Here is a 22,458-nt window from a genome sequence, read left to right on the forward strand (position 1 = left end):
GACATGTGCTTGCTGCAACAGCATTTTTGAAATACCTACATACACAGGGACGTCTGTTAAGATTCTCGCAACATCCGGTGCCTGTCTGCACGTGTTCGCAATCCAACCCATCCATGGGACCGTGATCTCTTATCTACATGTGACTTTGTGGGACCTAAAATAGAGCTGACATGGCTGTCCAAACACAGAGTGCATCAGTGTGTACACTTCCAGTCCTTCCTTGGATACGCTGTGAGCACAGCGTGAACAAAAGCGCTATTCAGGGACGAAGTAACAGCATTCGTATATCGGCTGGTATGGCTGATTGTCTTTGCCGTCACCATTTACATGTAAGATATGCACATTCTTCCCAAGTTGTTGGTCATACAAATGTATGAAATGTGCACATCAAAGACAAGAGATGGTTCTGTTTAGAACAGGGGTGTCCAAATTCTTTATATATTATAGTATTAATTATTAACTGTCTGGAATGGACTTACGTTGTGTTTAAGTAGAAGTGGAGTGCTAATTATTTTGTTTTTGTGACTCATAATGATGACCACAATAATTTATTAAGTTAAATTCAAGACGCAGTAAGTTGAATGATACGGACATGTTTGTTGCTGGATACTTTGTTTAAAGTTAAAGTACCAATGATTGTCACACACACACTAGGTGTGGCGAAATTATTCTCTGCATTTGACCCATCCCCTTGATCACCCCCTGGGAGGTGAGGGGAGCAGTCGGCAGCAGCGGTGCCGCGCCCGGGAATAATTTTTGGTGATTTAACCTCCAATTCCAACCCTTAATGCTGAGTGCCAAGCAGGGAGGTAATGGGTCCCATTTTTATAGTCATTGGTATGACTCAGCCGGGGTCTGAACTCACGACTTACTCATCTCAGGGCGGACACTCTAACCACTGGGCCATTGACACATGTTGTGTTTTAGACTGCATTATTGTTCAACTAAGGCATGGGTGTCAAACTCTGGCCCACGGGCCAAGTTTGGCCCGCCGTGTAAATTCATTTGGCCCTTGAGGCAATATCAAATTAACATTAGAGCTGGCCCGCCGCTGTAACACCGCATTCACCACTAATACTCATACTCGTCAACCCTCCAGATTTTCCCAGGAGACTCACGAAGTTCAGTGCCCCTCCCGAATTTCTCCCGATTTCCACCTGGACAATAATGTTGGAGGCGGGCACTGAAAGCACTGCCTTTGGCGTTCTCTACATGTCGCCACGTCCGCTTTTCCTCCATTCAAACAGCGTGCCGGCCCACTCACATAATATATGCGGCTCATACACACACACAAGTGTATGCAAGGCATACTTGGTCAACAGCCATACAGGTCACACTGAGGGTGGACGTATAAACAACTTTAACACTGTTACAAATATACGCCACACAGTGAACCACCGGCAAACAAGAATGACAAACACATTTCGGGAGAACATCCGCACCGTAACACAACATAAACACAACCGAACAAATACCCAGAACCCCTTGCATCACTAACTCTTCCGGGACGCTACAATATACACCCCTACTACCACCAAACCCCGCCCCAACTCAAACCCGCCGCCGAAAAGAGTCATTCAATTTGTATTTTTATTTTATTTGATATGCCATTGATATTTTTTAATTATTATTATTTTAAACTCGATTTTGCATGTCACTATAAAGTTATATAAGCCTTGCTTGGTCAATATTCAATGCAAAACTTGTTTAGGTCCCTATTAAAGGATTAATTTGTTCAACCTCGGCCCGCGGCTTCGTTCAGTTTTAAATTTTGGCCCGCTCTGTATTTGAGTTTGACACCCCTGAACTAAGGAGACTTAATCCTTATTGTCACTTGTACAACGTATCTGAATTCCCCCCAGGGATCAATAAAGTACTTTCTATTCTATTATATTCTATCTACAGTGAAATGTATTACATATGTTAAGCTTAGGTGCTATTTTGTGTTTAACTGTTGCGTAGCTGCGAGCCCCTGTAGTCGACCCTGCTTAGCTTCTGTATTATACTTCACTAAAACACAAGAATAGACCTTGTGTGTTTATTGGAGGACATTTAGCTAAATATGCTGCTATCAGAGATTTTAGTTCCATAGTCGATATAATCCAATGCCTGTGTTTTTGTTGTTGGTGCTATAACATCGATATGCGATATCAATATCGGTTCAAGACATGCTATAGTTAAATGGTAAAATGGTTGTACTTGTATAGCGCTTTTGTACCCCTTTTTAAGGAGCCCAAAGCGCATTGAGAGTATTTCCACATTCACCCATTCACACACAGATTCACACACTGATGGCGGGAGCTGCCATGCAAGGCGCTAACCAGGACCCATCAGGAGCAAGGGTGAATTGTCTTGCTCAAGGACACAACGGACGTGACTAGGATGGTAGAAGGTGGGGATTGAACCAGTAACCCTCAGATTGCTGGCATGGCCACCAATTACTAATTATAGCACACGCAACTGCGGCGTTGGATTGACCCAAAATCCAGCAGATATGTTGATCAAGACAGAATGCACAAAAGTGGTGGTCGGCCATTTTTGTTTGGGCCAATTTTAATTTACCGTATTTTTCGAAGTATGAGTCGCTCCAGAGTATAGGTCGCACCTGCTGAAAATGCATAATAAAGAAGGAAAAAAAACATATAAGTCGCATTTTTGGGGGAAATTTATTTGATAAAACCCAACACCAAGAATAGTCATTTGAAAGGCAATTTAAAATAAATAAAGAATAGTGAACAACAGGCTGAATAAGTGTACGTTATATGACGCATAAATAACCAACTGAGAAGGTGCCTGGTATGTTAACGTAACATATTATGGTAAGAGTCATTCAAATAACTATAACATATAGAACATGCTATACGTTTACCAAACAATCTGTCACTCCTATTTGCTAAATCCGATGAGATCTTATACGTCTAATCTCTTACGTGAATGAGCTAAATAATATTATTTGATATTTTACAGTAATGTGTTAATAATTTCACACATTAGTCGCTCCTGAGTATAAGTCGCACCCCCAGCCAAACTATGAAAAAAACTGCGACTTATAGTCCGAAAAATACGGTAGTTGTTTTCTGAGCGGCCTAACTCTTCCTTCAAAATGTTTTATTTGCAGGCTGTGTCACAAGACAATAAAAAAATAACCACAACCCCTAAACGGCCCTCGGGACTTACTTGAAACATCCCGCACATTTTTCAGTGCTGTTTAACTATGTGTCTTAGCAACAAAAACACTCATGTATTAGTATTACACACACTATTCTCATGCTAAGCTTCGTCTTTGATGATTAACACATTCAGCCTGTTTGATTGAGTTTATGTATCAGCGCCTGACTATGACTCAGACCCACTAACCCAGAGACTCTGCAAACATTTTGCTCCATCACAAAGAATGAAATCTTGTCTGGACATGCTGCAACACAAACCCTTTTTTTTTAATACTCGGTCATTGCGACACTCATGTGACTTTGTTGACTGAGTTCGCCCACTAACTCTCGTGCATTCTGAGAAATTACTGCCAGTGGCCACCAAACAGCAACAACTAGACTTGAGTCATTTACCATAACCAAAACAAACCGGAGGAACAATATTGTTATCATCAGTCGAGAGGGCCGTGTCACTTGTGAACATTTCTGCTACGTTGTTTTTCACAGGTGCGACGCAGAAAGCACAGAGTTCCTGAACATTAACTTTTTCAATTGGCTCTCTAACGCCACCTTTAAATTGATTAAAAAATGCGCCCCATCTACCGATTTTTCGTATCAACACAAAAACGTCTATCGTGACGGGACACATGTAAATGTCTCAAGAAGCCATGCCTTAAAACAAACAGGAAGTTGGCCATCTTGGTTTCCGTTGGCCATTTTTTGACAGTACTTTAACGAACTACTCCTAGTTTGTTTTGAATTCCCAAAAAGTTTTCCCAGAGGAAATTCTTACAACCTGCTTATGTCAACAACCCGTCCGTCTATGGCAGTGGTTCTCAACCCTTTTTCAGTGATGTACACCCTGTGAAGATTTTTTTAATTCAAGTACCCCTAATCAGAGCAAAGCATTTTTGGTTGAAAAAAAGAGATAAAGAAGTAAAATACAGCACTATGTCATCAGTTTCTGATTTATTAAATTGTATAACAGTGCAAAATATTGCTCATTTGTAGTGGTCTTTCTTGAACTATTTGGAAAAAAAGATATAAAAATAACTAAAAAACTTGTTGAAAAGTAAACAAGTGATTCAATTATAAATAAAGATTTCTACACATAGTAGTAATCATCAACTTAAAGTGCCCTCTTTGGGAATTGTAATAGAGATCCAGCTGGATTCATGAACTTAATTCTAAACATTTCTTCACAAAAAAAATAAATCTTTAATATCAATATTTATGGAACATGTCCACAAAAAATCTAGCTGTCAACAATATTGCATTGTTGCATTTCTTTTCACAGTTTATGAACTTACATTCATATATTGTTGAAGTATCATTCAATAAATATATTTATACAGGATTTTTGAGTTGTTGCTATTTTTCAGAATATTTTACAAAAATCTCACGTACCCCTTGGCATTCCGTCAAGTAACCCCAGGGGTACACGTACCCACATTTGAGAACCACTGGTCTATGGCGACTAACTCATCAAGTCCCAGTTCACACTGTTGGTGTTTTTACTGAAAAGTGCTTGTAATGTGTCCGTATATGTGTTGTGGTGTTGTTAACTCTCACGGTTTTGTTGGATCTACTATGGATTGAACTTTCACAGTATCATGTTAGACCCGCTCGACATCCATTCCTTTCGGTTCCCCTCTCGCCCGCGGGCCAAATTTGGCCCGCCGTGTAATTTCATTTGGCCCTTGAGGTAATATCAAATGAAGGTTAGAGCTGGCCCGCTGGTAATATTCAGCGGCGGTGCCTTTGTAACCCCGCATTCACCGCTGATACTCGTATTTGCTAACCCTCAGGATTTTCCCGGGAGACTCCCGAAGTTCAGTGCTCGCTCCCAATCAAAAGGGACTGGGTTCAAATCCCAGTCAGATCAATCGGTAACTAGGAAAGCTTCTATATCATAGTTTACTGAGACAGGTTCTCAATTAAAAATTTCATTGGGGCACGAAATTTCCCTTTAAGAAGACCAAGGATGGCTGAGTGGTCAAAACAGGTATCTCCCAATCAAAGAGGACAGGGTTTAAATCCTAGTCAGGTTGATCGGTAACTAGGAAAGATCCAGTGGGAGGAGTTAAAGTTCACCCGGACAACAATATTGGGGGTGTGTCTTGAAGGCACTGCTTTTAGCGTCCTCTACAGCCTACCGTCACGCCCGCTTTTCCGCCATACAAACAACGTGCCAGCACAGTTACATAATACATGCGGCTTTAACACACACAAGTAAATGCAAGGCATACTTGGTCAACAGCCATACAGGTCACACTGAGGGTGGCCGCATAAACAACTTTAACACTGTTACAAATATGCGCCACACTGTGAACCCACACCAAACAAGAATGACAAACACATTTTGGGAGAACATCCGCACCGTAACAGAACATAAACACAACAGAAGAAATACCCAGAACCCCTTGCAGCACTAACTCTTCCAGGACGCTACAATATAAACCCCCACTACCACCAAACTCTAACCCCCCCCCCACTTTTATTTACATTTTATTTGATATGCCATTGATATTTTTTAATTATTATTATTATAATTTGAAACTCTATTTTGCTTGTCACTATAAAGTTATACAAGCCTTGCTTGTTCAATATTCAATGCAAAACTTGTTAGGGTCCCTGTTAAAAGGTTGATTTGTTCAACCTTTGTTCAGTTTTAAATTTTGGCCCACTCTGTATTTGAGTTTGACACTCCTGCCCTAGAGGGTGGGGGAGTTGCCTACATATGCGGTCCTCTCCAAGGTTTCTCATAGTCATCATTGTCACCGACGTCCCACTGGGTGTGAGTTTTCCTTGCCTTTATGTGGGCTCTACCGAGGATGTCGGGGTTTGTGTTGTGGTTTGTGCAGCCCTTTGAGACACTAGTGATGTAGGGCTATATAAATAGTCATTGATTGATTGATTGATTGATTAACATCATAATTATCATTAGTGCACATGATACTGAACTATCGATACCAGATATAGTGTTATATCGATTCTAAATTAAAATATCGATACTTTTAAACACATTAGTTATGTGAGATATTGTAAATCATTTACGGGAACACAGTGTGAAAAAGAAACTAAACTTCTGAATAAGGCAATACTGTATGTCAACCATGTAAACAAATTGCTATAGTAGGGCTGCCTGGCTCAGATGGTAGAGTGCCCAACCTGAAACTGGAGAGTTCCTGGTATGAATCCAGCTTCCGCCATCCCTTGCCACTGCCGTTGTGTCCTTGGGCATGATACTTCACCCACCTTGCTACCAGTGCCACCCACACTGGTGTAAATTAAGTTTAAATGTCAATAATAGGTTTCTCACTGTAAAGCGTTTAGAGTCACGAGAGAAAAAGCGCTATATAAATATAATTCACAATATATATACGTTAGGTCAGGACAAAAACACAGAGGCTATTTCATGGGATGAAATAGCCTCTCTACCCCGGTATTGAGCACTGTATAACGGATAAACCACAGACGAGTCATACCAAAGACTATAAAAATGGGACCCATTAACTCCCTGTTTGGCACTCAGCATCAAGGGTCGGAATTGGGGGTTAAATCACCAAAAATGATTCCTGGGCGCGGCCACCACTGCTGCCCACTGCTCCCCTCACCTCCCAGGGGGTGAACAAGTGGATGGCTCAAATGCAGAGGACACATTTCAACACACCTAGTGTGTGTGTGACAAGCATTGGTACTTTAACTTTAACCTCGACTATAATTCACAATATAGGTTTTAATATGACCTATTTTGTTGAAAAACGTTTATGTCGACGTTTGTCAGCAAGCCTACCGGGCGTCGACATAAACACACACTAGCAGTGATAGAAACCATCTATTCAGACTTATGCCTTGATGAAACCTTTACCAAGTGGACAGTTTTTTTATTCATAATACACACTTTTTCTAATGCTGACAATTGCACTGTACTGTGGTCTGGCGGGGACTACATAAGGAAATGCAACAAACATAAGAAAATAATTAGTGTCAAGCCAAGCAGAATGGATAAAAATGAGGAAGCGAGAGCGCCTCAGTGGTGAAATGTAAACTTGTTGACTTCATGTGTTGGCCTTGATTAATCATGCTGACGACATGGATTATGCTGAGTTGGACACATGCTGAGCAGCTCCTTTGTGTGTCCTCCCCACCAACTGGGACAAAGGTTGTGTATCTTTTCACAGTTTGAGCGTGTTGTTCCTCATCCTGTAAACTATCAGGACGGGAGTTTAAATTTGAAGGTCATGTGAGTGGTTAGGAGGGATGGGCAATACCGCCAACATTGGTATCGAGCTGATACTAAGCAAATTCATGGTTGGTATCGCTGACCACAATACTGACACAAACACTTTCTGCTTGAAATGTTTTTGTGCTTTTGTTATACTACTATATTGTTATATGTGATATTACAATTGGGGTCAGTGCTTTTGAGGTTTGGATCCACCCACTTATGTTGGTATTTTGCTAAAGGTCCTTCACTTAATAACATGTTATAGTACCAGTGTGCCTGGCAGGACCGTCCGTCCTCCTTTGCGAGCTGGAATGTGTGGCCACCTATTGACTCATTTGCTTTCCAGTGATGATGACTGTTTACAGTTCCAAGGGTTTGGATAAGAACAGTGTGTGCACTCCTTAGGATCGTTGTGCAAGACTCTCCAGATTCCTTCTCTGTTGTGCTTCAAATGCCGGAACACTCTTATCTTGCAAAATAGTGCCCAACTTGATAAACTATCCATCCATTCATTTTCTACCGCTTTGTGAAAAACATTTAAAGTGCCCCTAAACACATTGTTAATGTCCTAAAATGTGTCCGATACATAATGATGTTTGACTTGAACTCATTAAGTGGTTGTCATGTGATTAGGGTATGGCTTCCCCAAATGGCAGCTTGTCAGGTAAGCTGTCCTATTTCCCAAAGTTTAATTTTTGTACATTAAAAGGTCATTTTCAAACAATGGCATTACATTCTAATGCAGGGGTCGGGAACTTTTTTGGCTGAGAGAGCCATACAAGCCAAATATTTTTAAAAGTATTTCCGTGAGAGCCAGATAATTTTTTTTTTTTTTTACACTGAATTCAACTATATGCATGCATTTTTAAGAATGACCTACATTTTTAGAGTATATTAAGTCTCTTATTATTTTTAATAACATTGTTATTCTAAGGCTAACCAACAATAAATAAAACACTTCTTACCATTATTGCGACTTCTTGAACAGGTACGGTAGAAACCGGATGGATGGATGAAAATGCATGAGAATGTTTATATTTTGAACATTATTTTTGACACTGGGATTACCAGCGGAATTATTCATTACTTATCGTGTTAAGCAATATCAGCTAAGATTTATCTGAGAGCCAGGTGCAGTCATCAAAAGAGCCACATCTGGCTCCAGAGCCATAGGTTCCCTACCCCTGTTCTAATGCTTCAAAAGGTTGTCAAACATTAAATTAAACTGTTCTTTCTATATTTGTTCAATAAATTGATATTAAACAAGCTAGGAAAATATTGCTAATATATATACTTAGGGGAAAGCCTGATGTTGCGTATTTGACAAATGATGAAAAGCCACTCAATGAAGTCCAATTATTTTGAATAAATAAATATTTGTTCAATTAAAGTACAAGGACATTAAGTTATTTTGCACAGATCTATGACATGAACTATTAGGGCTTATATTTAATTGTTGTTTTAAACATCACAAATGCACTGCAAATTTTTTGCCACTTGCCAAGATTTTACATTTTATTTCTGGAAATGTCCCAAGTTATAAGAGCTGTTTACCTATTTTTATTACCTGATTTTAGTCATTGAATAATCTTAATTTTAGCATGAATAATTCTTTTTTTTTCTATTCAAGTTTAAAAATGTTAGAATTGAGAACATAACTATTTAAATAAGATATTTTGGTCTCCACCGCCATATAAAATCTTGTTTAAAGATTCTGCAACATCTAAAGGATGTTTAACTTAAGAACTGCAAGTTGAATAATGCTTGTTTTTGTATTGTAAAAGTCTTGCTAATTTCCAGATATACAAATCTTCATTTAAGATGTCTTATCAGGTAAAATTATCTGTTCATGCAGCTATAGTTCGATTTTATATATTTTTTAATTTTTTTCTAAAATCTGGTCTTTTGATCTTTTATTTGGACAGCTCTTTTTTCCAGTGCGTGTTGTGTGTTCTACTTGGTCTCTTGAAGTAATGTAAATCCACAACCATTTCTCTTTACACACAAATATGTCTGGGTTCTTATGCGTTAAATAAGGATCTTCCCTCAACTGGTTTATATTGTAGAGCAGTGGGATTTAATTGTGTTTGTGTTTGAGTATAGTTTGTTGAAGAAATGATACGCGGGTTACGCCAGGTGAGTCTCTATCCAGGAGTTTCAAAAGCAGATATTTCCCTTCATGCTGCAATTAAAGCAGTGGAAGGACGCTAGAACGGCAGTTCTTTACTTTGATCCACGAGAATATTCTGATACCAGTTCTGAGAAAGGAGAAATCAAAGTGTATCAGTTTCATCTGATGATTTGTCCATGAATTATAATCAACTTACCTCCTCATTTATCTTAATTAGGGGTGGATGGATCCATCCAAATAGTGAGTAGTATCATTAACTGATTGATGCTAGCTCATTTCTGTTTATTTTTAGAAATACATTTTTTTAGGGGTTTGTTATTAATATTGTTGATATCACTAAGGCTGTCAAAAACGCAACTAATTTATCCAACAGACATTGCAAAGAGACAAATTATGGTGTCCAACAGTGGTTAGCATGATCATTAAATGAGCTTGAAACGTTTGTGGTATCAGGATCAACGATACCGGTCCTATATCTATTTTGTATGGCATCGATACCACACCCGTATACTCCATTACATTGGTACCCACACATTCACGATTGTGACACAAACATTTAACTTTTTGCACCTTCAAGCGCTGAATTATGTTGTTAATCGAGTCGTCTTCTTTTCTTGTCAGCTTCCCAACATGTTTGGAGACCTGAGGTCGACTTTCATTGCGCTGATGATCGGGTCCTATGCCTCTTCTGCAGTCACTTTCCCCGGCATCAAGGTAATCAGGACACTGCCTTATGTATACCTGTGCAATGTATTAACCACTAAACCAGCAATATCAACAGAGTCATCTGAGTTGTGAATGGAACGCTATAAGAATATGACTGTATATCAGGGGTCACCAACGTGGTGCCAGCGGGCAACAGGTAGCCCGTAAGGAACAGATGAGTAGCCCGCTGGACTGTTCTAAAAATAGCTCAAATAGCAACACTTACCCGTGAGCTGCCTCTATTTTTTCTTATTTTATTTATTTACTGGCAAGCTGGTCTCGCTTTGCTCAACATTTTTAATTCTAACTAAGAGAGACAAAACTCAAATAGAATTTGAAAATCCAAGAAAATATTTTAAAGACCCCGTCTTCACTTGTTTAAATAAATTCATTTATTCACTTTGCTTCTTATAGGTTTCAGAAAGACAATTTTTGAGAAAAAATACAACCTTAAAAATGAATTTAGGATTTTTTAACACATATACCTTTTAACCTTTTTAAATTCCTTCCTCTTCTTTCTGACAATTTAAAACTCAAAGCCCACCAGGCTCCACCAAACTTTTGGTGCCTTGTTGACACAGAAAAGTACAGTGGTGTGTGCACAGCAGCTATGAAGGTTGCAAGCCTGTTTGGTTCAACTTATCGTTGTGAATCAGCCTTTTCTGACATGAACTTCATCAAGAACAAACACAGAACACGCCTCACTGATGCACATCTGCAAGACTCACTCAGAGTTGCAGTGTCAGGGTACCAGTGTACAACACACTAGTTAACAGCATGCAATGCCAGGCTTCCCACTAACTGACAAAGAAACAGATAACAGATTTGGTGTCCAGTTCAAAGTGTGACATGATTTATTTAAAAATTTGAGGGTTGACTTTTGTATTTTACATGAGTTATTATTTGTACAAACATGGTGCAAAGTAATTCATGATTTTTTAAAAAAATGTTAGTGGCTAGCTAGTTAAAATGGGATATTGTGATTTCACAAGACTGTCTTAGAAGTGATCATTTGAAAATGTTCAATTTGAAGAATGAGCACTTAGAGAAAATATAAAAATAAAGTGTTGCATATTGATCTATATCTGTTTCTGTATATATTTATTGTGAATAATCATTAAGATGATCAGTGTTTCCATAAAGATAAATATCATTAATTATTAATAATAACATAGAGTTAAAGGTAAATTGAGCAAATTGGCTATTTCCGGCCATTTATTTAAGTGTGTATCAAACTGGTAGCCCTTTGCATTAATCAGTACCTAAGAAGTAGCTCTTGGTTTCAAAAATGTTGGTGACCCCTGCTGTATATTATCATCCCCAAGCAAGAAAGCATAAAAGTATGGTGTTGAATTTTGCAAAAACTACTTACTAGGAGTTGTACATGGTACAAAGCAAAATCTATTCAATTTGGGTCAAATGCAGATAAAATGCATCTTTTTCAAGCCATCTTAGGCACTGTTTATAAGTCATGTCTGTCTAAATAAGTCTTAAATAAGGAAGTAAGCAGTTTACTGATGGGCAAGTGCAACTTTTTCCAGCTTTGCAAGACAGATTTTAGCCATTGAGTCATAATGATATTGATCTGGCCACCATCGATTCCATAAACTACTACAACTCAGTGGCCTAGTGGTTAGAGTGTCCGCCCTGAGATCGGTAGGTTGTGAGTTCTAACCCCGGCCGAGTCATACCAAAGACTATAAAAATGGCACCCATTATATCCCTGCTTGGCACTCAGCATCAAGGGTTGAAATTGGGGGTTAAAACACCAAAAATGATTCCCGGGCGCGGCACTGCTGCTGCCCACTGCTGCTGCCCACTGCTCCCCTCACCTCCGAGAGTGTGAACAAGGGGATGGGTCAAATGCAGAGGACAAATTTCACCACACCTAGTGTGTGTGTGACAATTATTGGTACTTTTACTTTTAACTTTAACTATAAAAGTAGTACTTGGCGTATTACCCAGTCCTCCATGTACCTGGAGGCGGCCAAGTAATAATACTCAACAATACACATGGATGAAAACAAACATGACGTTCTAAAATGTATTTTTTTCTTTTTTTTTAGCAGTTCTGTGTTCAGACAGTGTCAGTCAAAACTATACAACATAAATATTTATTTTGTTTTGCTTCTCATTATACGTTTTGAATATAACTGCTTTTATTAGTACTAATTCTGACCGAATAACAAGTTAACTCATGTGATTAATCACAAAAAATATTGCAATATGTATGAATAGTTGCAGATTAATCATGCAATATATTTTGAGTTTTCTGAAATCATTTTTATGTCAATTTATTTTGAGCTCTTTAACAGTAACCACAAATGGTCAGTTCAATGCATACGCGCACACAATTTTTTTTCAAAATAAACCCAGACAGACTTTAAATGAAAGTTTTACTAGGTTTTGGGCAAATTAATTATACGTACATTCAAGTAAAACATAAAAAAAAAAAAAGGTTTGTGCATGACATTCTTTTGCATTTGTGTCAAAATATTTTGGTGTCTTTTTTAAAATTATGTAAGCAAGTAATTTACTGTGATAGACCACAATGAATCCAAATTCAAAAGTGTGAATAATCTGATAAAAATAATAATTTGGCAGCACAAGTAACAGTAGTGCTAGAACATCGAAGTAATCATTAAATTGCCTTTTAGGTGATCTATGACCTGGGGGCCACCTTCATCTCCATCTTGTTGGTTTGGGCTGGGTGTGCCTGCCTGGTCTTCTTCAACTGTTTTGTAAACTGGCCTCTGGAGCCCTTCCCCGGCCCAGAGGACATGGACTTCACGTAAGAAAACTTGACACACACTCAAAGGCAGATGCTTCCAGCTGTCCTCTGAAATACAGTCAAACCTGTGTTAGCAGCCACTGAAGTTTTCCCTGCTGCGAAAAGTAGTGTGAAAAACCTTGTTTGCAGCGGGCACATATTTGGCATCCCTGAGTAATGGAATGGAAGTTGACTCATGATTAGGGTGGAAATTATATCCACTCCACAGCCGTAATGTAGGCGCAATGCAAGCACACTTGGTGAAATTTACGTGTTGTTATTTATTAGTTTACTCTAAATTTTTAAATCTAAATTTTTTGGTGCTTTCTTTTATAGTGTTCAACATTTGAGATTGTCATGGCAACCTGTGTATAGTTGCCAGATGCCTATATTGGACACGCTTGCTTTTTGTGCTATACACAGGTTTGACTGTACATTACAGTGTCTTAAAACTTGGGGCCCACGGACCATATTTCGTGGCCCTTTACTTAACTTCATTGTTGAGTGTAATTGCATCTTGCTGATAGTTACCAATAATATGGGAATCTTGATTTCCACTAAAAAGAATACTAACTGCAATCATGGTTCAAACACAAACAATACTCAACAAACACACATTGGGCATTACAAACAGCAACATTTTGTAAGCAAGCGGAGGTGTCTCTGGCCCTCACCTAGGGCAGTGGTTCTCAAACTTTTTTCAGTGATGTACCCCCTGTGAACAGATTTTTAATTCAAGTACCCCCTAATCAGAGCAAAGCATTTTTGGTTGACAAAAAGAGATAAAGAAGTAAAATACAGCACTATGTCGTCAGTTTCTCCATCCATCCATCCATCCATCCATCATCTTCCGCTTATCCGAGGTCGGGTCGCGGGGGCAGCAGCCTAAGCAGGGAAGCCCAGACTTCCCTATCTCCAGCCACTTCGTCTAGCTCTTCCCGGGGGATCCCGAGGCGTTCCCAGGCCAGCCGGGAGACATAGTCTTTCCAACGTGTCCTGGGTCTTCCCCGTGGCCTCCTACCAGCTGGACGTGCCCTAAACACATCCCTAGGGAGGCGTTCGGGTGGCATCCTGACCAGATGCCCGAACCACCTCATCTGGCTCCTCTCGATGTGGAGGAGCAGCGGCTTTACGTTGAGCTCCTCCCGGATGGCAGAGCTTCTCACCCTATCTCTAAGGGAGAGCCCCGCCACCCGGCGGAGGAAACTCATTTCGGCCGCTTGTACCCGTGATCTTATCCTTTCGGTCATGACCCAAAGCTCATGACCATAAGTGAGGATGGGAACGTAGATCGACCGGTAAATTGAGAGCTTTGCCTTCCGGCTCAGCTCCTTCTTCACCACAACGGATCGATACAACGTCCGCATTACTGAAGACGCCGCACCGATCCGCCTGTCGATCTCACGATCCACTCTTCCCCCACTCGTGAACAAGACTCCTAGGTACTTGAACTCCTCCACTTGGGGCAGGGTCTCCTCCCCAACCCGGAGATGGCATTCCACCCTTTTCCGGGCGAGAACCATGGACTCGGACTTGGAGGTGCTGATTCTCATTCCGGTCGCTTCACACTCGGCTGCGAACCGATCCAGTGAGAGCTGAAGATCCCGGCCAGATGAAGCCATCAGGACTACATCATCTGCAAAAAGCAGAGACCTAATCCCGTGGCCACCAAACCGGAACCCCTCAACGCCTTGGCTGCGCCTAGAAATTCTGTCCATAAAAGTTATGAACAGAATCGGTGACAAAGGACAGCCTTGGCGGAGTCCAACCTTCACTGGAAACGTGTCCGACTTACTGCCAGCAATGCGGACCAAGCTCTGACACTGATCATACAGGGAGCGGACTGCCACAATAAGACATTCCGATACCCCATACTCTCTGAGCACTCTCCACAGGACTTCCCGAGGGACACGGTCGAATGCCTTCTCCAAGTCCACAAAGCACATGTAGACTGGTTGGGCAAACTCCCATGCACCCTCAAGAACCCTGCCGAGAGTATAGAGCTGGTCCACAGTTCCACGACCAGGACGAAAACCACACTGTTCCTCCTGAATCCGAGGTTCGACTATCCGGCGAAGCCTCCTCTCCAGTACACCTGAATAAACCTTACCGGGAAGGCTGAGGAGTGTGATCCCACGATAGTTGGAGCACACCCTCCGGTCCCCCTTCTTAAAGAGAGGGACCACCACCCCGGTCTGCCAATCCAGAGGTACCGCCCCCGATGTCCACGCGATGCTGCAGAGTCTTGTCAACCAAGACAGCCCCACAGCATCCAGAGCCTTAAGGAACTCCGGGCGGATCTCATCCACCCCCGGGGCCTTGCCGCCGAGGAGCTTTTTAACTACCTCAGCGACCTCAGCCCCAGAAATAGGAGAGTCCACTACAGATTCCCCAGGCACCGCTTCCTCAAAGAAAGACGTGTTGGTGGGATTGAGGAGGTCTTCGAAGTATTCCCTCCACCGATCCACAACATCCGCAGTCGAAGTCAGCAGAACACCATCCGCACCATACACGGTGTTGATAGTGCACTGCTTCCCCTTCCTGAGGCGCCGTATGGTCGTCCAGAATCGCTTCGAAGCCGTCCGGAAGTCGTTTTCCATGGCTTCCCCGAACTCTTCCCATGTCCGAGTTTTTGCCTCCGCGACCGCTAAAGCTGCACACCGCTTGGCCCGTCGGTACCCGTCCACTGCCTCCGGAGTCCTATGAGCCAAAAGAACCCGATAGGACTCCTTCTTCAGCTTGACGGCATCCCTCACTGCTGGTGTCCACCAACGGGTTCTGGGATTACCGCCACGACAGGCACCAACAACCTTGCGGCCACAGCTCCAATCAGCCGCCTCGACAATAGAGGTTCGGAACATGGTCCACTCGGACTCAATGTCCCGCACCTCCTTCGTGACATGTTCAAAGTTCTCCCGGAGGTGTGAATTGAAACTCTCTCTGACAGGAGACTCTGCCAGACGTTCCCAGCAGACCCTCACAATGCGCTTGGGCCTGCCAGGTCTGTCCGGCATCCTCCCCCACCATCGCAGCCAACTCACCACCAGGTGGTGATCGGTAGAAAGCTCCGCCCCTCTCTTCACCCGAGTGTCCAAAACATAAGGCCGCAAATCCGATGACACAACTACAAAGTCGATCATGGAACTGCGGCCTAGGGTGTCCTGGTGCCAAGTGCACATATGGACACCCTTATGTTTGAACATGGTGTTTGTTATCGACAAACTGTGACGAGCACAAAAGTCCAATAACAAAACACCACTCGGGTTTAGATCCGGGCGACCATTCTTCCCAATCACGCCTCTCCAGGTTTCACTGTCGTTGCCAACATGAGCGTTGAAGTCTCCCAGTAGGACAAGGGAATCACCCGGAGGAGCACTTTCCAGTACTCCCTCGAGTGTACCCAAAAAGGGTGGGTATTCTGAACTGCTGTTTGGTGCGTAAGCGCAAACAACAGTCAGGACCCGCCCCCCCACCCGAAGGCGAAGGGAAGCTACCCTCTCGTCCACTGGGTTGAACTCAAACGTACAGGCTTTGAGCCGGGGGGCAACCAGAATTGCCACCCCAGCCCGTCGCCTCTCACTGCCGGCAACGCCAGAGTGGAAGAGGGTCCAGTCCCTCTCGAGAGAACTGGTTCCAGAGCCCTTGCTGTGCGTCGAGGTGAGTCCGACTATATCCAGCCGGAACTTCTCTACCTCGCGCACTAGCTCAGGCTCCTTCCCCCCCAGTGAGGTGACGTTCCACGTCCCAAGAGCTAGCTTCTGTAGCCGAGGATCGGACCGCCAAGTGCCCTGCCTTCGGCTGCCGCCCAGCTCACAATGCACCCGACCTCTATGGCCCCTCCTATGAGTGGTGAGCCCATTGGAGGGATGACCCACGTTGCCTCTTCGGGCTGTGCCCGGCCGGGCCCCATGGGAACAGGCCCGACCACCAGGCGCTCGCCATCGTGCCCCAACTCCGGGCCTGGCTCCAGAGCGGGGCCCCGGTGACCCACGTCCGGGCGAGGGAAATCTGGGTTCATTTCGTTGTAATTCCATGGAAGTCTTTGAGCTGCTCTTTGTCTGATCACTCACCTAGGACCTGTTTGTCTTGGGAGACCCTACCAGGGGGTATGAAAACCCCCAGACAACATAGCTCCTAGGATCATTGGGACACGCAAACTCCTCTACCACGGTAAGGTAGCAGCTCAGAGAGGAGTCGTCAGTTTCTGATTTTTTAAATTGTATAACATGGCAAAATATTGCTCATTTGTAGTGGTCTTTCTTGAACTGTTTGGAAAAATATATATAAAAATAACTCAAAACTCGTTGAAAAATAAACAAGTGATTCAGTTATAAATAAAGATTTGTACACATAGAAGTAAACATCAATTTAAAGTGCCCTCTTTGGGGATTGTAATAGAGATCCATCAGGATTCATGAATGTAATTCTAAACATTTCTTCACGAAAAAAAAATAAATCTTTAACATCAATATTTATGGAACATGTCCACAAAAAATCTAGCTGTCAACACTGAATATTGCATTGTTGCATTTCTTTTCACTGTTTATGAACTGAAATTCATATTTTGTTGAAGTAATGTTCAATAAATATATTTATAAAGGATTTTTGAATTGTTGCTATTTTTAGAATATTTCTAAAAAAATCTCACGTACCCCTTGGCATACCTTCAATTACCCCCAGGGATACACGTACCCCCATTTGAGAACCACTGGCCTAGGGAACTAAACAGTGTGAAAAGTTCTGAATTCCATTTAACATTTAGAATGGCTAACTAGGCCTGCCCTAATTCAGTGTCACTATAGCTCTTTGTAGAAGTAGTTAGCACATTTAGACACGTGGTTAAAATTGTGATTCTCAACTGAATACTTTGTGTGGCCCAGTATCCCTCTCTAGCGGCCCCCTAGGTAAATTGACTTTAAGACCCCTGGATTAGATGAATGGTGCAATCAAATCCCTGGTCTTAACACATGAGACTAGATCTAAATATCTGTTTTCCAGTCTGTAGCTATCATATTTCAACCGTTGAAAATACTGTATGTTATGACTACGTTGCCAGCTTCTGATGAGGCTGCCCAATCCGCCACACACATACACAACATGACAAATGTAGATATTCATGCTCACACACATCTGCACACTAATGTCAGTGCAACTCTGCCAAGGCCTGAAGACATCCATCCATCCATTTTCTACCGCTTATTCCCTTTCGGGGTACAGGAAATACTTAAAAAAACAGGAAAGCTGTTCGGATTTGCTTTCATTCACCTTGATCTTTTGTTTCCACTTTCTTGTTGACTTTATCTCCTTAATACGGTTAAATCACTTTTGTTATTTGACCATCTGCCCCTCAGAGTAAAGATCAAGTTCAGCTGGTTGGGATTCGACCACAAGATCACAGGGAAGCAGTTTTACCGGCAGGTGACGACTGTGGGGCGTCGTCTGAGTGTGGGCAACTCGCAAAAGCAGCAATACTTGCCGCCCAAAACCCTCGCCTCTCAAGACGCCAGCAAGGTGTGCCTGTCCACCGTCGACCTGGAGGTGACATGCAAGTCCCCGCAGCAAAGTGAGTCAACTCAGAAATGGCATAATTAGAGCCACTTAAGACTAAACAGAGTAGTGTCTGTGTTGGCAAAAGACATAAGTGTTCATTGTGTGCCAGTTTAGTGTGAATACTAATACGACTTTCAAAGATGTCGGTTTATGCCACAGTTTTCTGACAACAAAGATTTTCCTCTGATTATAAATATTTGAAACCTGGCCGAGATAGACACCAAATCGGGCACAAGCACATACCTAAGGTTACGAGTGGAAGGGTCTTCCAGTGGGGGTTACGTACTTAGCTTAGTAGGACACGTTCTTTTCCTACTCGGCTTCTTTGCTACCAAATGGACCCAGGCTCTGGTTACAAGTTGAGCAGGGTTGTGGGTCAAATGTTGAGCATCATGAATATATATACATATACATCATTGTGCAAACAAGTCCAGTCATTATTCAGATTATTTAGAAAGTGTTGTATGTTTCTGCAAACAAGTATTTACAAGGTCATATTGACATCTTTTTTACTTATAAACACATATTATAAGTGCTCCACATGAATATGCCTTGTTAAACATACACATTATTGTTGTCTAAAAGTACAGTACGGTATGCAGTTTTTGTAGTTGTAGCTTACAGTTTTGTTGAGCTAGGAACTAATCAAACTAGTGTGCAGTTCTACTTCACATTGTGAAAATGACAAAAGTATTATTTTGAGACGTGTTGCCTTAAGTAACCAAGCAATGTATAAATATCCTGGCAAGCATGACCAACTTCCAAACGCATCCTGTAACTAAGCTTCAAATGGATCCTTCTGGGCAATAAAATCCAACTCCATCTGTGCACTAACCTTTAATTGGTGTGTCTAGTGCTTCACCATATGGGCTGCAGTGCAAATGCAGTCCATTTTCCATCTATATTCACAAATTAGATTAATGATCAACTTTCCCCTTCAACCCTCTAAGAAAGACAATTGGTTTAACATGCAGGTTGAAGAGTGTTACCATGGTAACCAAAGGACAGCAGGAATATTTGGATGATAGTCTCTTTACCGACATAAGTTTCAGATTTTAATTTTGTGTATTACCACACATTCTGATAAGTGTTTTTATTGTCATGGCTCTTGTTAGAGCTGAATGATCATTTTGGATAAATAAACACAAACTGAGTGCATATGCAAAGTGTGCCTATTTAGGCATACTTCAAAATACTTTATTTGAAAAATGCTGAATTCATATTAAAAAAAAAAAAGACACATTTTAAATTGTTGTTGTTTTCTTGTCTTCCGAGCTTTCATCCATTCACCAGTCAGGACACAACCTCACGCACTCTAGTCAAACATGCGACTCCAGTCCTGTGCCGGCCGTAATCAGAAACGTAAAGAAGAGAAAGCAAAGATTTGATCTCCTGTCATTTCCTGTCGGCAGCTCAATCATTCATGAAGAGCGTGCTGAGCCCCATCTTCCTCTTGAGCCTTATCACCATGTGTGTGACCCAGCTGCGCCTCATCTTCTATATGGGTGCTATGAACACCATCCTAGAGTCCCTGACGGAGGGAGACCTCACAACAGGTGTGTGCACCCAGCTCGCTTCGTGGTTGTGTTCCTGCTTTAGCTTCTAACCACTTTTAATATTCTATTTAACCGCTTCGCATGCAACAATCTTCTCTTTCTCTCAGCTGGACTGTCCTATTGCTTCTTGTTAACAACCCTTCATGATTCCTTTTTCTCTCTGACTCTTTCCTCTTTGTGCTGTCATGCTGTTGCAGTGGAAAGGATGCAAGTGGGTAAGGGACCTTTAACTAACCATTCGAAACTTTTTAATACAACTGATTTTCACTCCCCTTCCTTGGCTGTCTTACTAAAAAAGTACAATGTGAACCTAAAAGTCCTTATGACAGAGTCACTAATGCAGCAAAATATGCTTCAACAGCACAAAATAATTATACTTTGCTATCCCCATTTGTGTCTCAGTCAGCACATACACATCCATCTTTGGCGTACTGCAGCTACTGTGTCTGGCAACTTCCCCTGTGATTGGCTACGTCATGGACTGGAGGCTCAAAGACTGTGAGGATGAAAAGGACAAGAGTATTGTGAGGTGAGATACAGTTGAAGCTTATGTCCGCCACCGTTTAAGTCAACCGAGTCATCAGATGCTGATCCACCGCGTTCTTCTAATTGCTAAAAAGATCCTGCTTAGGTCGACTTTAACATACATGGTCGACCGCTTATTTGGGACTCAAAGGGGACATTTAAATGGACAATAAGCCCATTTATGTCGACATGTGTTGTTGTAGTATTTCTAATTTAATCATTATCACAAAGCAGTGTAAAACAACAATAGGGATAGTACTACTCTTTAGTTAAAGAGCATTTAAATGTGCACAGTGACTTCCTGGTCAGTAGGCTTCAAAATAAAAGCATGGTGCAGTATTATTACCTGGAGTCAACTCCAGTGGTTCTCAAACTTTTTTCAGTGATATACCCCCTGTAAACATTTTTTTGATTCAAGTACCCCCTAATCAGAGCAAAGCATTTTTGGTTGAAAAAAAGAGATAAAGAAGCACTATGTCATCAGTTTCTGATTTATTAACTAGTATAACGGTGCAAAATATTGTTAATTTGTAGTGGTCTTTCTTGAACTATTTGGAAAAATAGATATATAATTAACTAAAAACGTGTTGAAAAATAAACAAGTGATTCAATTATCAATAAAGATTTCAACACATAGAAGTCATCATCTACTTAAAGTGCCCTCTTTGGGGATTGTAATAGAGATCCAGCTGGATTCATGAACTTAATTCTAAACATTTCTTCACAAAAAAGAAATCTTTAACATCAATATTTATGGAACATCCACAAAAAAATCAAGCTGTCAACACTGAATATTGCATTGTTGCATTTTTTTTTTCACAGTTTATGAACTTACATTCATATTTTCTTGAATTATTATTCAATAAATATATTTATAAAAGATTTTTGAATTGTTATTATTATTAGAATATTTTAAAAAATCTCACGTACCCCTTGGCTACCTTCAAGTACCCCCAGGGGTACGCGTACCCTCATTTGAGAACCACTGGTCTACTCCAGGGCTTCACGGTGGCAGGGGGGTTAGTGCGTCTGCCTCACAATACGAAGGTCCTGCAGTCCTGGGTTCAAATCCAGGCTCAGGATCTTTCTGTGTGGAGTTTGCATGTTCTCCCCGTGAATGCGTGGGTTCCCTCCGGGTACTCCGGCTTCCTCCCACTTCTAAAGACATGCACCTGGGGATAAGTTGATTGGCAACACTAAAATTGGCCCTAGTGTGTGAATGTGAGTGTGAATGTTGTCTGTCTATCTGTGTTGGCCCTGCGATGAGGTGGCGACTTGTCCAGGGTGTACCCCGCCTTCCGCCCGATTGTAGCTGAGATAGGCGCCAGCGCCCCCCGCGACCCCGAAAGGGAATAAGCGGTAGAAAATGGATGGATGGATGGTCTACTCCATCGAAAAAGCCCACCTTATTTTGTTATGTAAGTTATTTAGTAATTAGTTTGTTAGTTAGCAAAATTGCTCCAAAGGTTATGGACAGATATTAACTAAGCTTTCAAGAAGTGGGATAAGAAAAAAGATTTCCAATTTTGGGGGTGATTCGAATCGCCGTCTTGATTCATAAAAATGTTATTAATTATAGTTTACAATTAGAAGATGGGGCCTGGAAGAGGTCTGCACTTTCTGAGTGTTTATCATCATAGTCAAGAAATACAACGAAATAACCACAGCAGGTCTGTTAAAGAGTATAAAATATATGAAAAAACAAGAATCTAAATAAAAATATGCACAAATGGAAGAAAACAATTTTAACAAACTTGTTCAAGATTCCTTTTGCCCAGTCTCCAAGTTTTGGTTTTGATTTGGGCTGAGTCGACAACCGCTTATGTCACTGTCAGTGGGGT

General features: G+C 41.6%; 1 protein-coding gene across 2 annotated transcripts in view; it reads left to right on the forward strand.

Moving 5' to 3' along the window:
- The window catches only part of LOC133564479 (large neutral amino acids transporter small subunit 4-like), a 58,101-nt gene that overhangs the window by 25,656 nt on the left and 9,987 nt on the right, over nt 1-22,458 (forward strand). The window contains exons 6-11 of one of the 2 annotated variants that reach the window (XM_061918825.1): nt 10,133-10,225; nt 12,874-13,007; nt 18,338-18,549; nt 19,949-20,092; nt 20,290-20,307; nt 20,495-20,621. In XM_061918825.1, coding sequence (XP_061774809.1) covers nt 10,133-10,225; nt 12,874-13,007; nt 18,338-18,549; nt 19,949-20,092; nt 20,290-20,307; nt 20,495-20,621 — 728 coding nt within the window. The remainder of the gene's footprint in view (nt 1-10,132; nt 10,226-12,873; nt 13,008-18,337; nt 18,550-19,948; nt 20,093-20,289; nt 20,308-20,494; nt 20,622-22,458) is intronic. The other variant, XM_061918826.1, reaches the window with a different exon arrangement.

This window comes from Nerophis ophidion, linkage group LG13 (assembly GCF_033978795.1).
Source record: "Nerophis ophidion isolate RoL-2023_Sa linkage group LG13, RoL_Noph_v1.0, whole genome shotgun sequence".
In the NCBI taxonomy this organism is placed as follows: domain Eukaryota; kingdom Metazoa; phylum Chordata; class Actinopteri; order Syngnathiformes; family Syngnathidae; genus Nerophis; species Nerophis ophidion.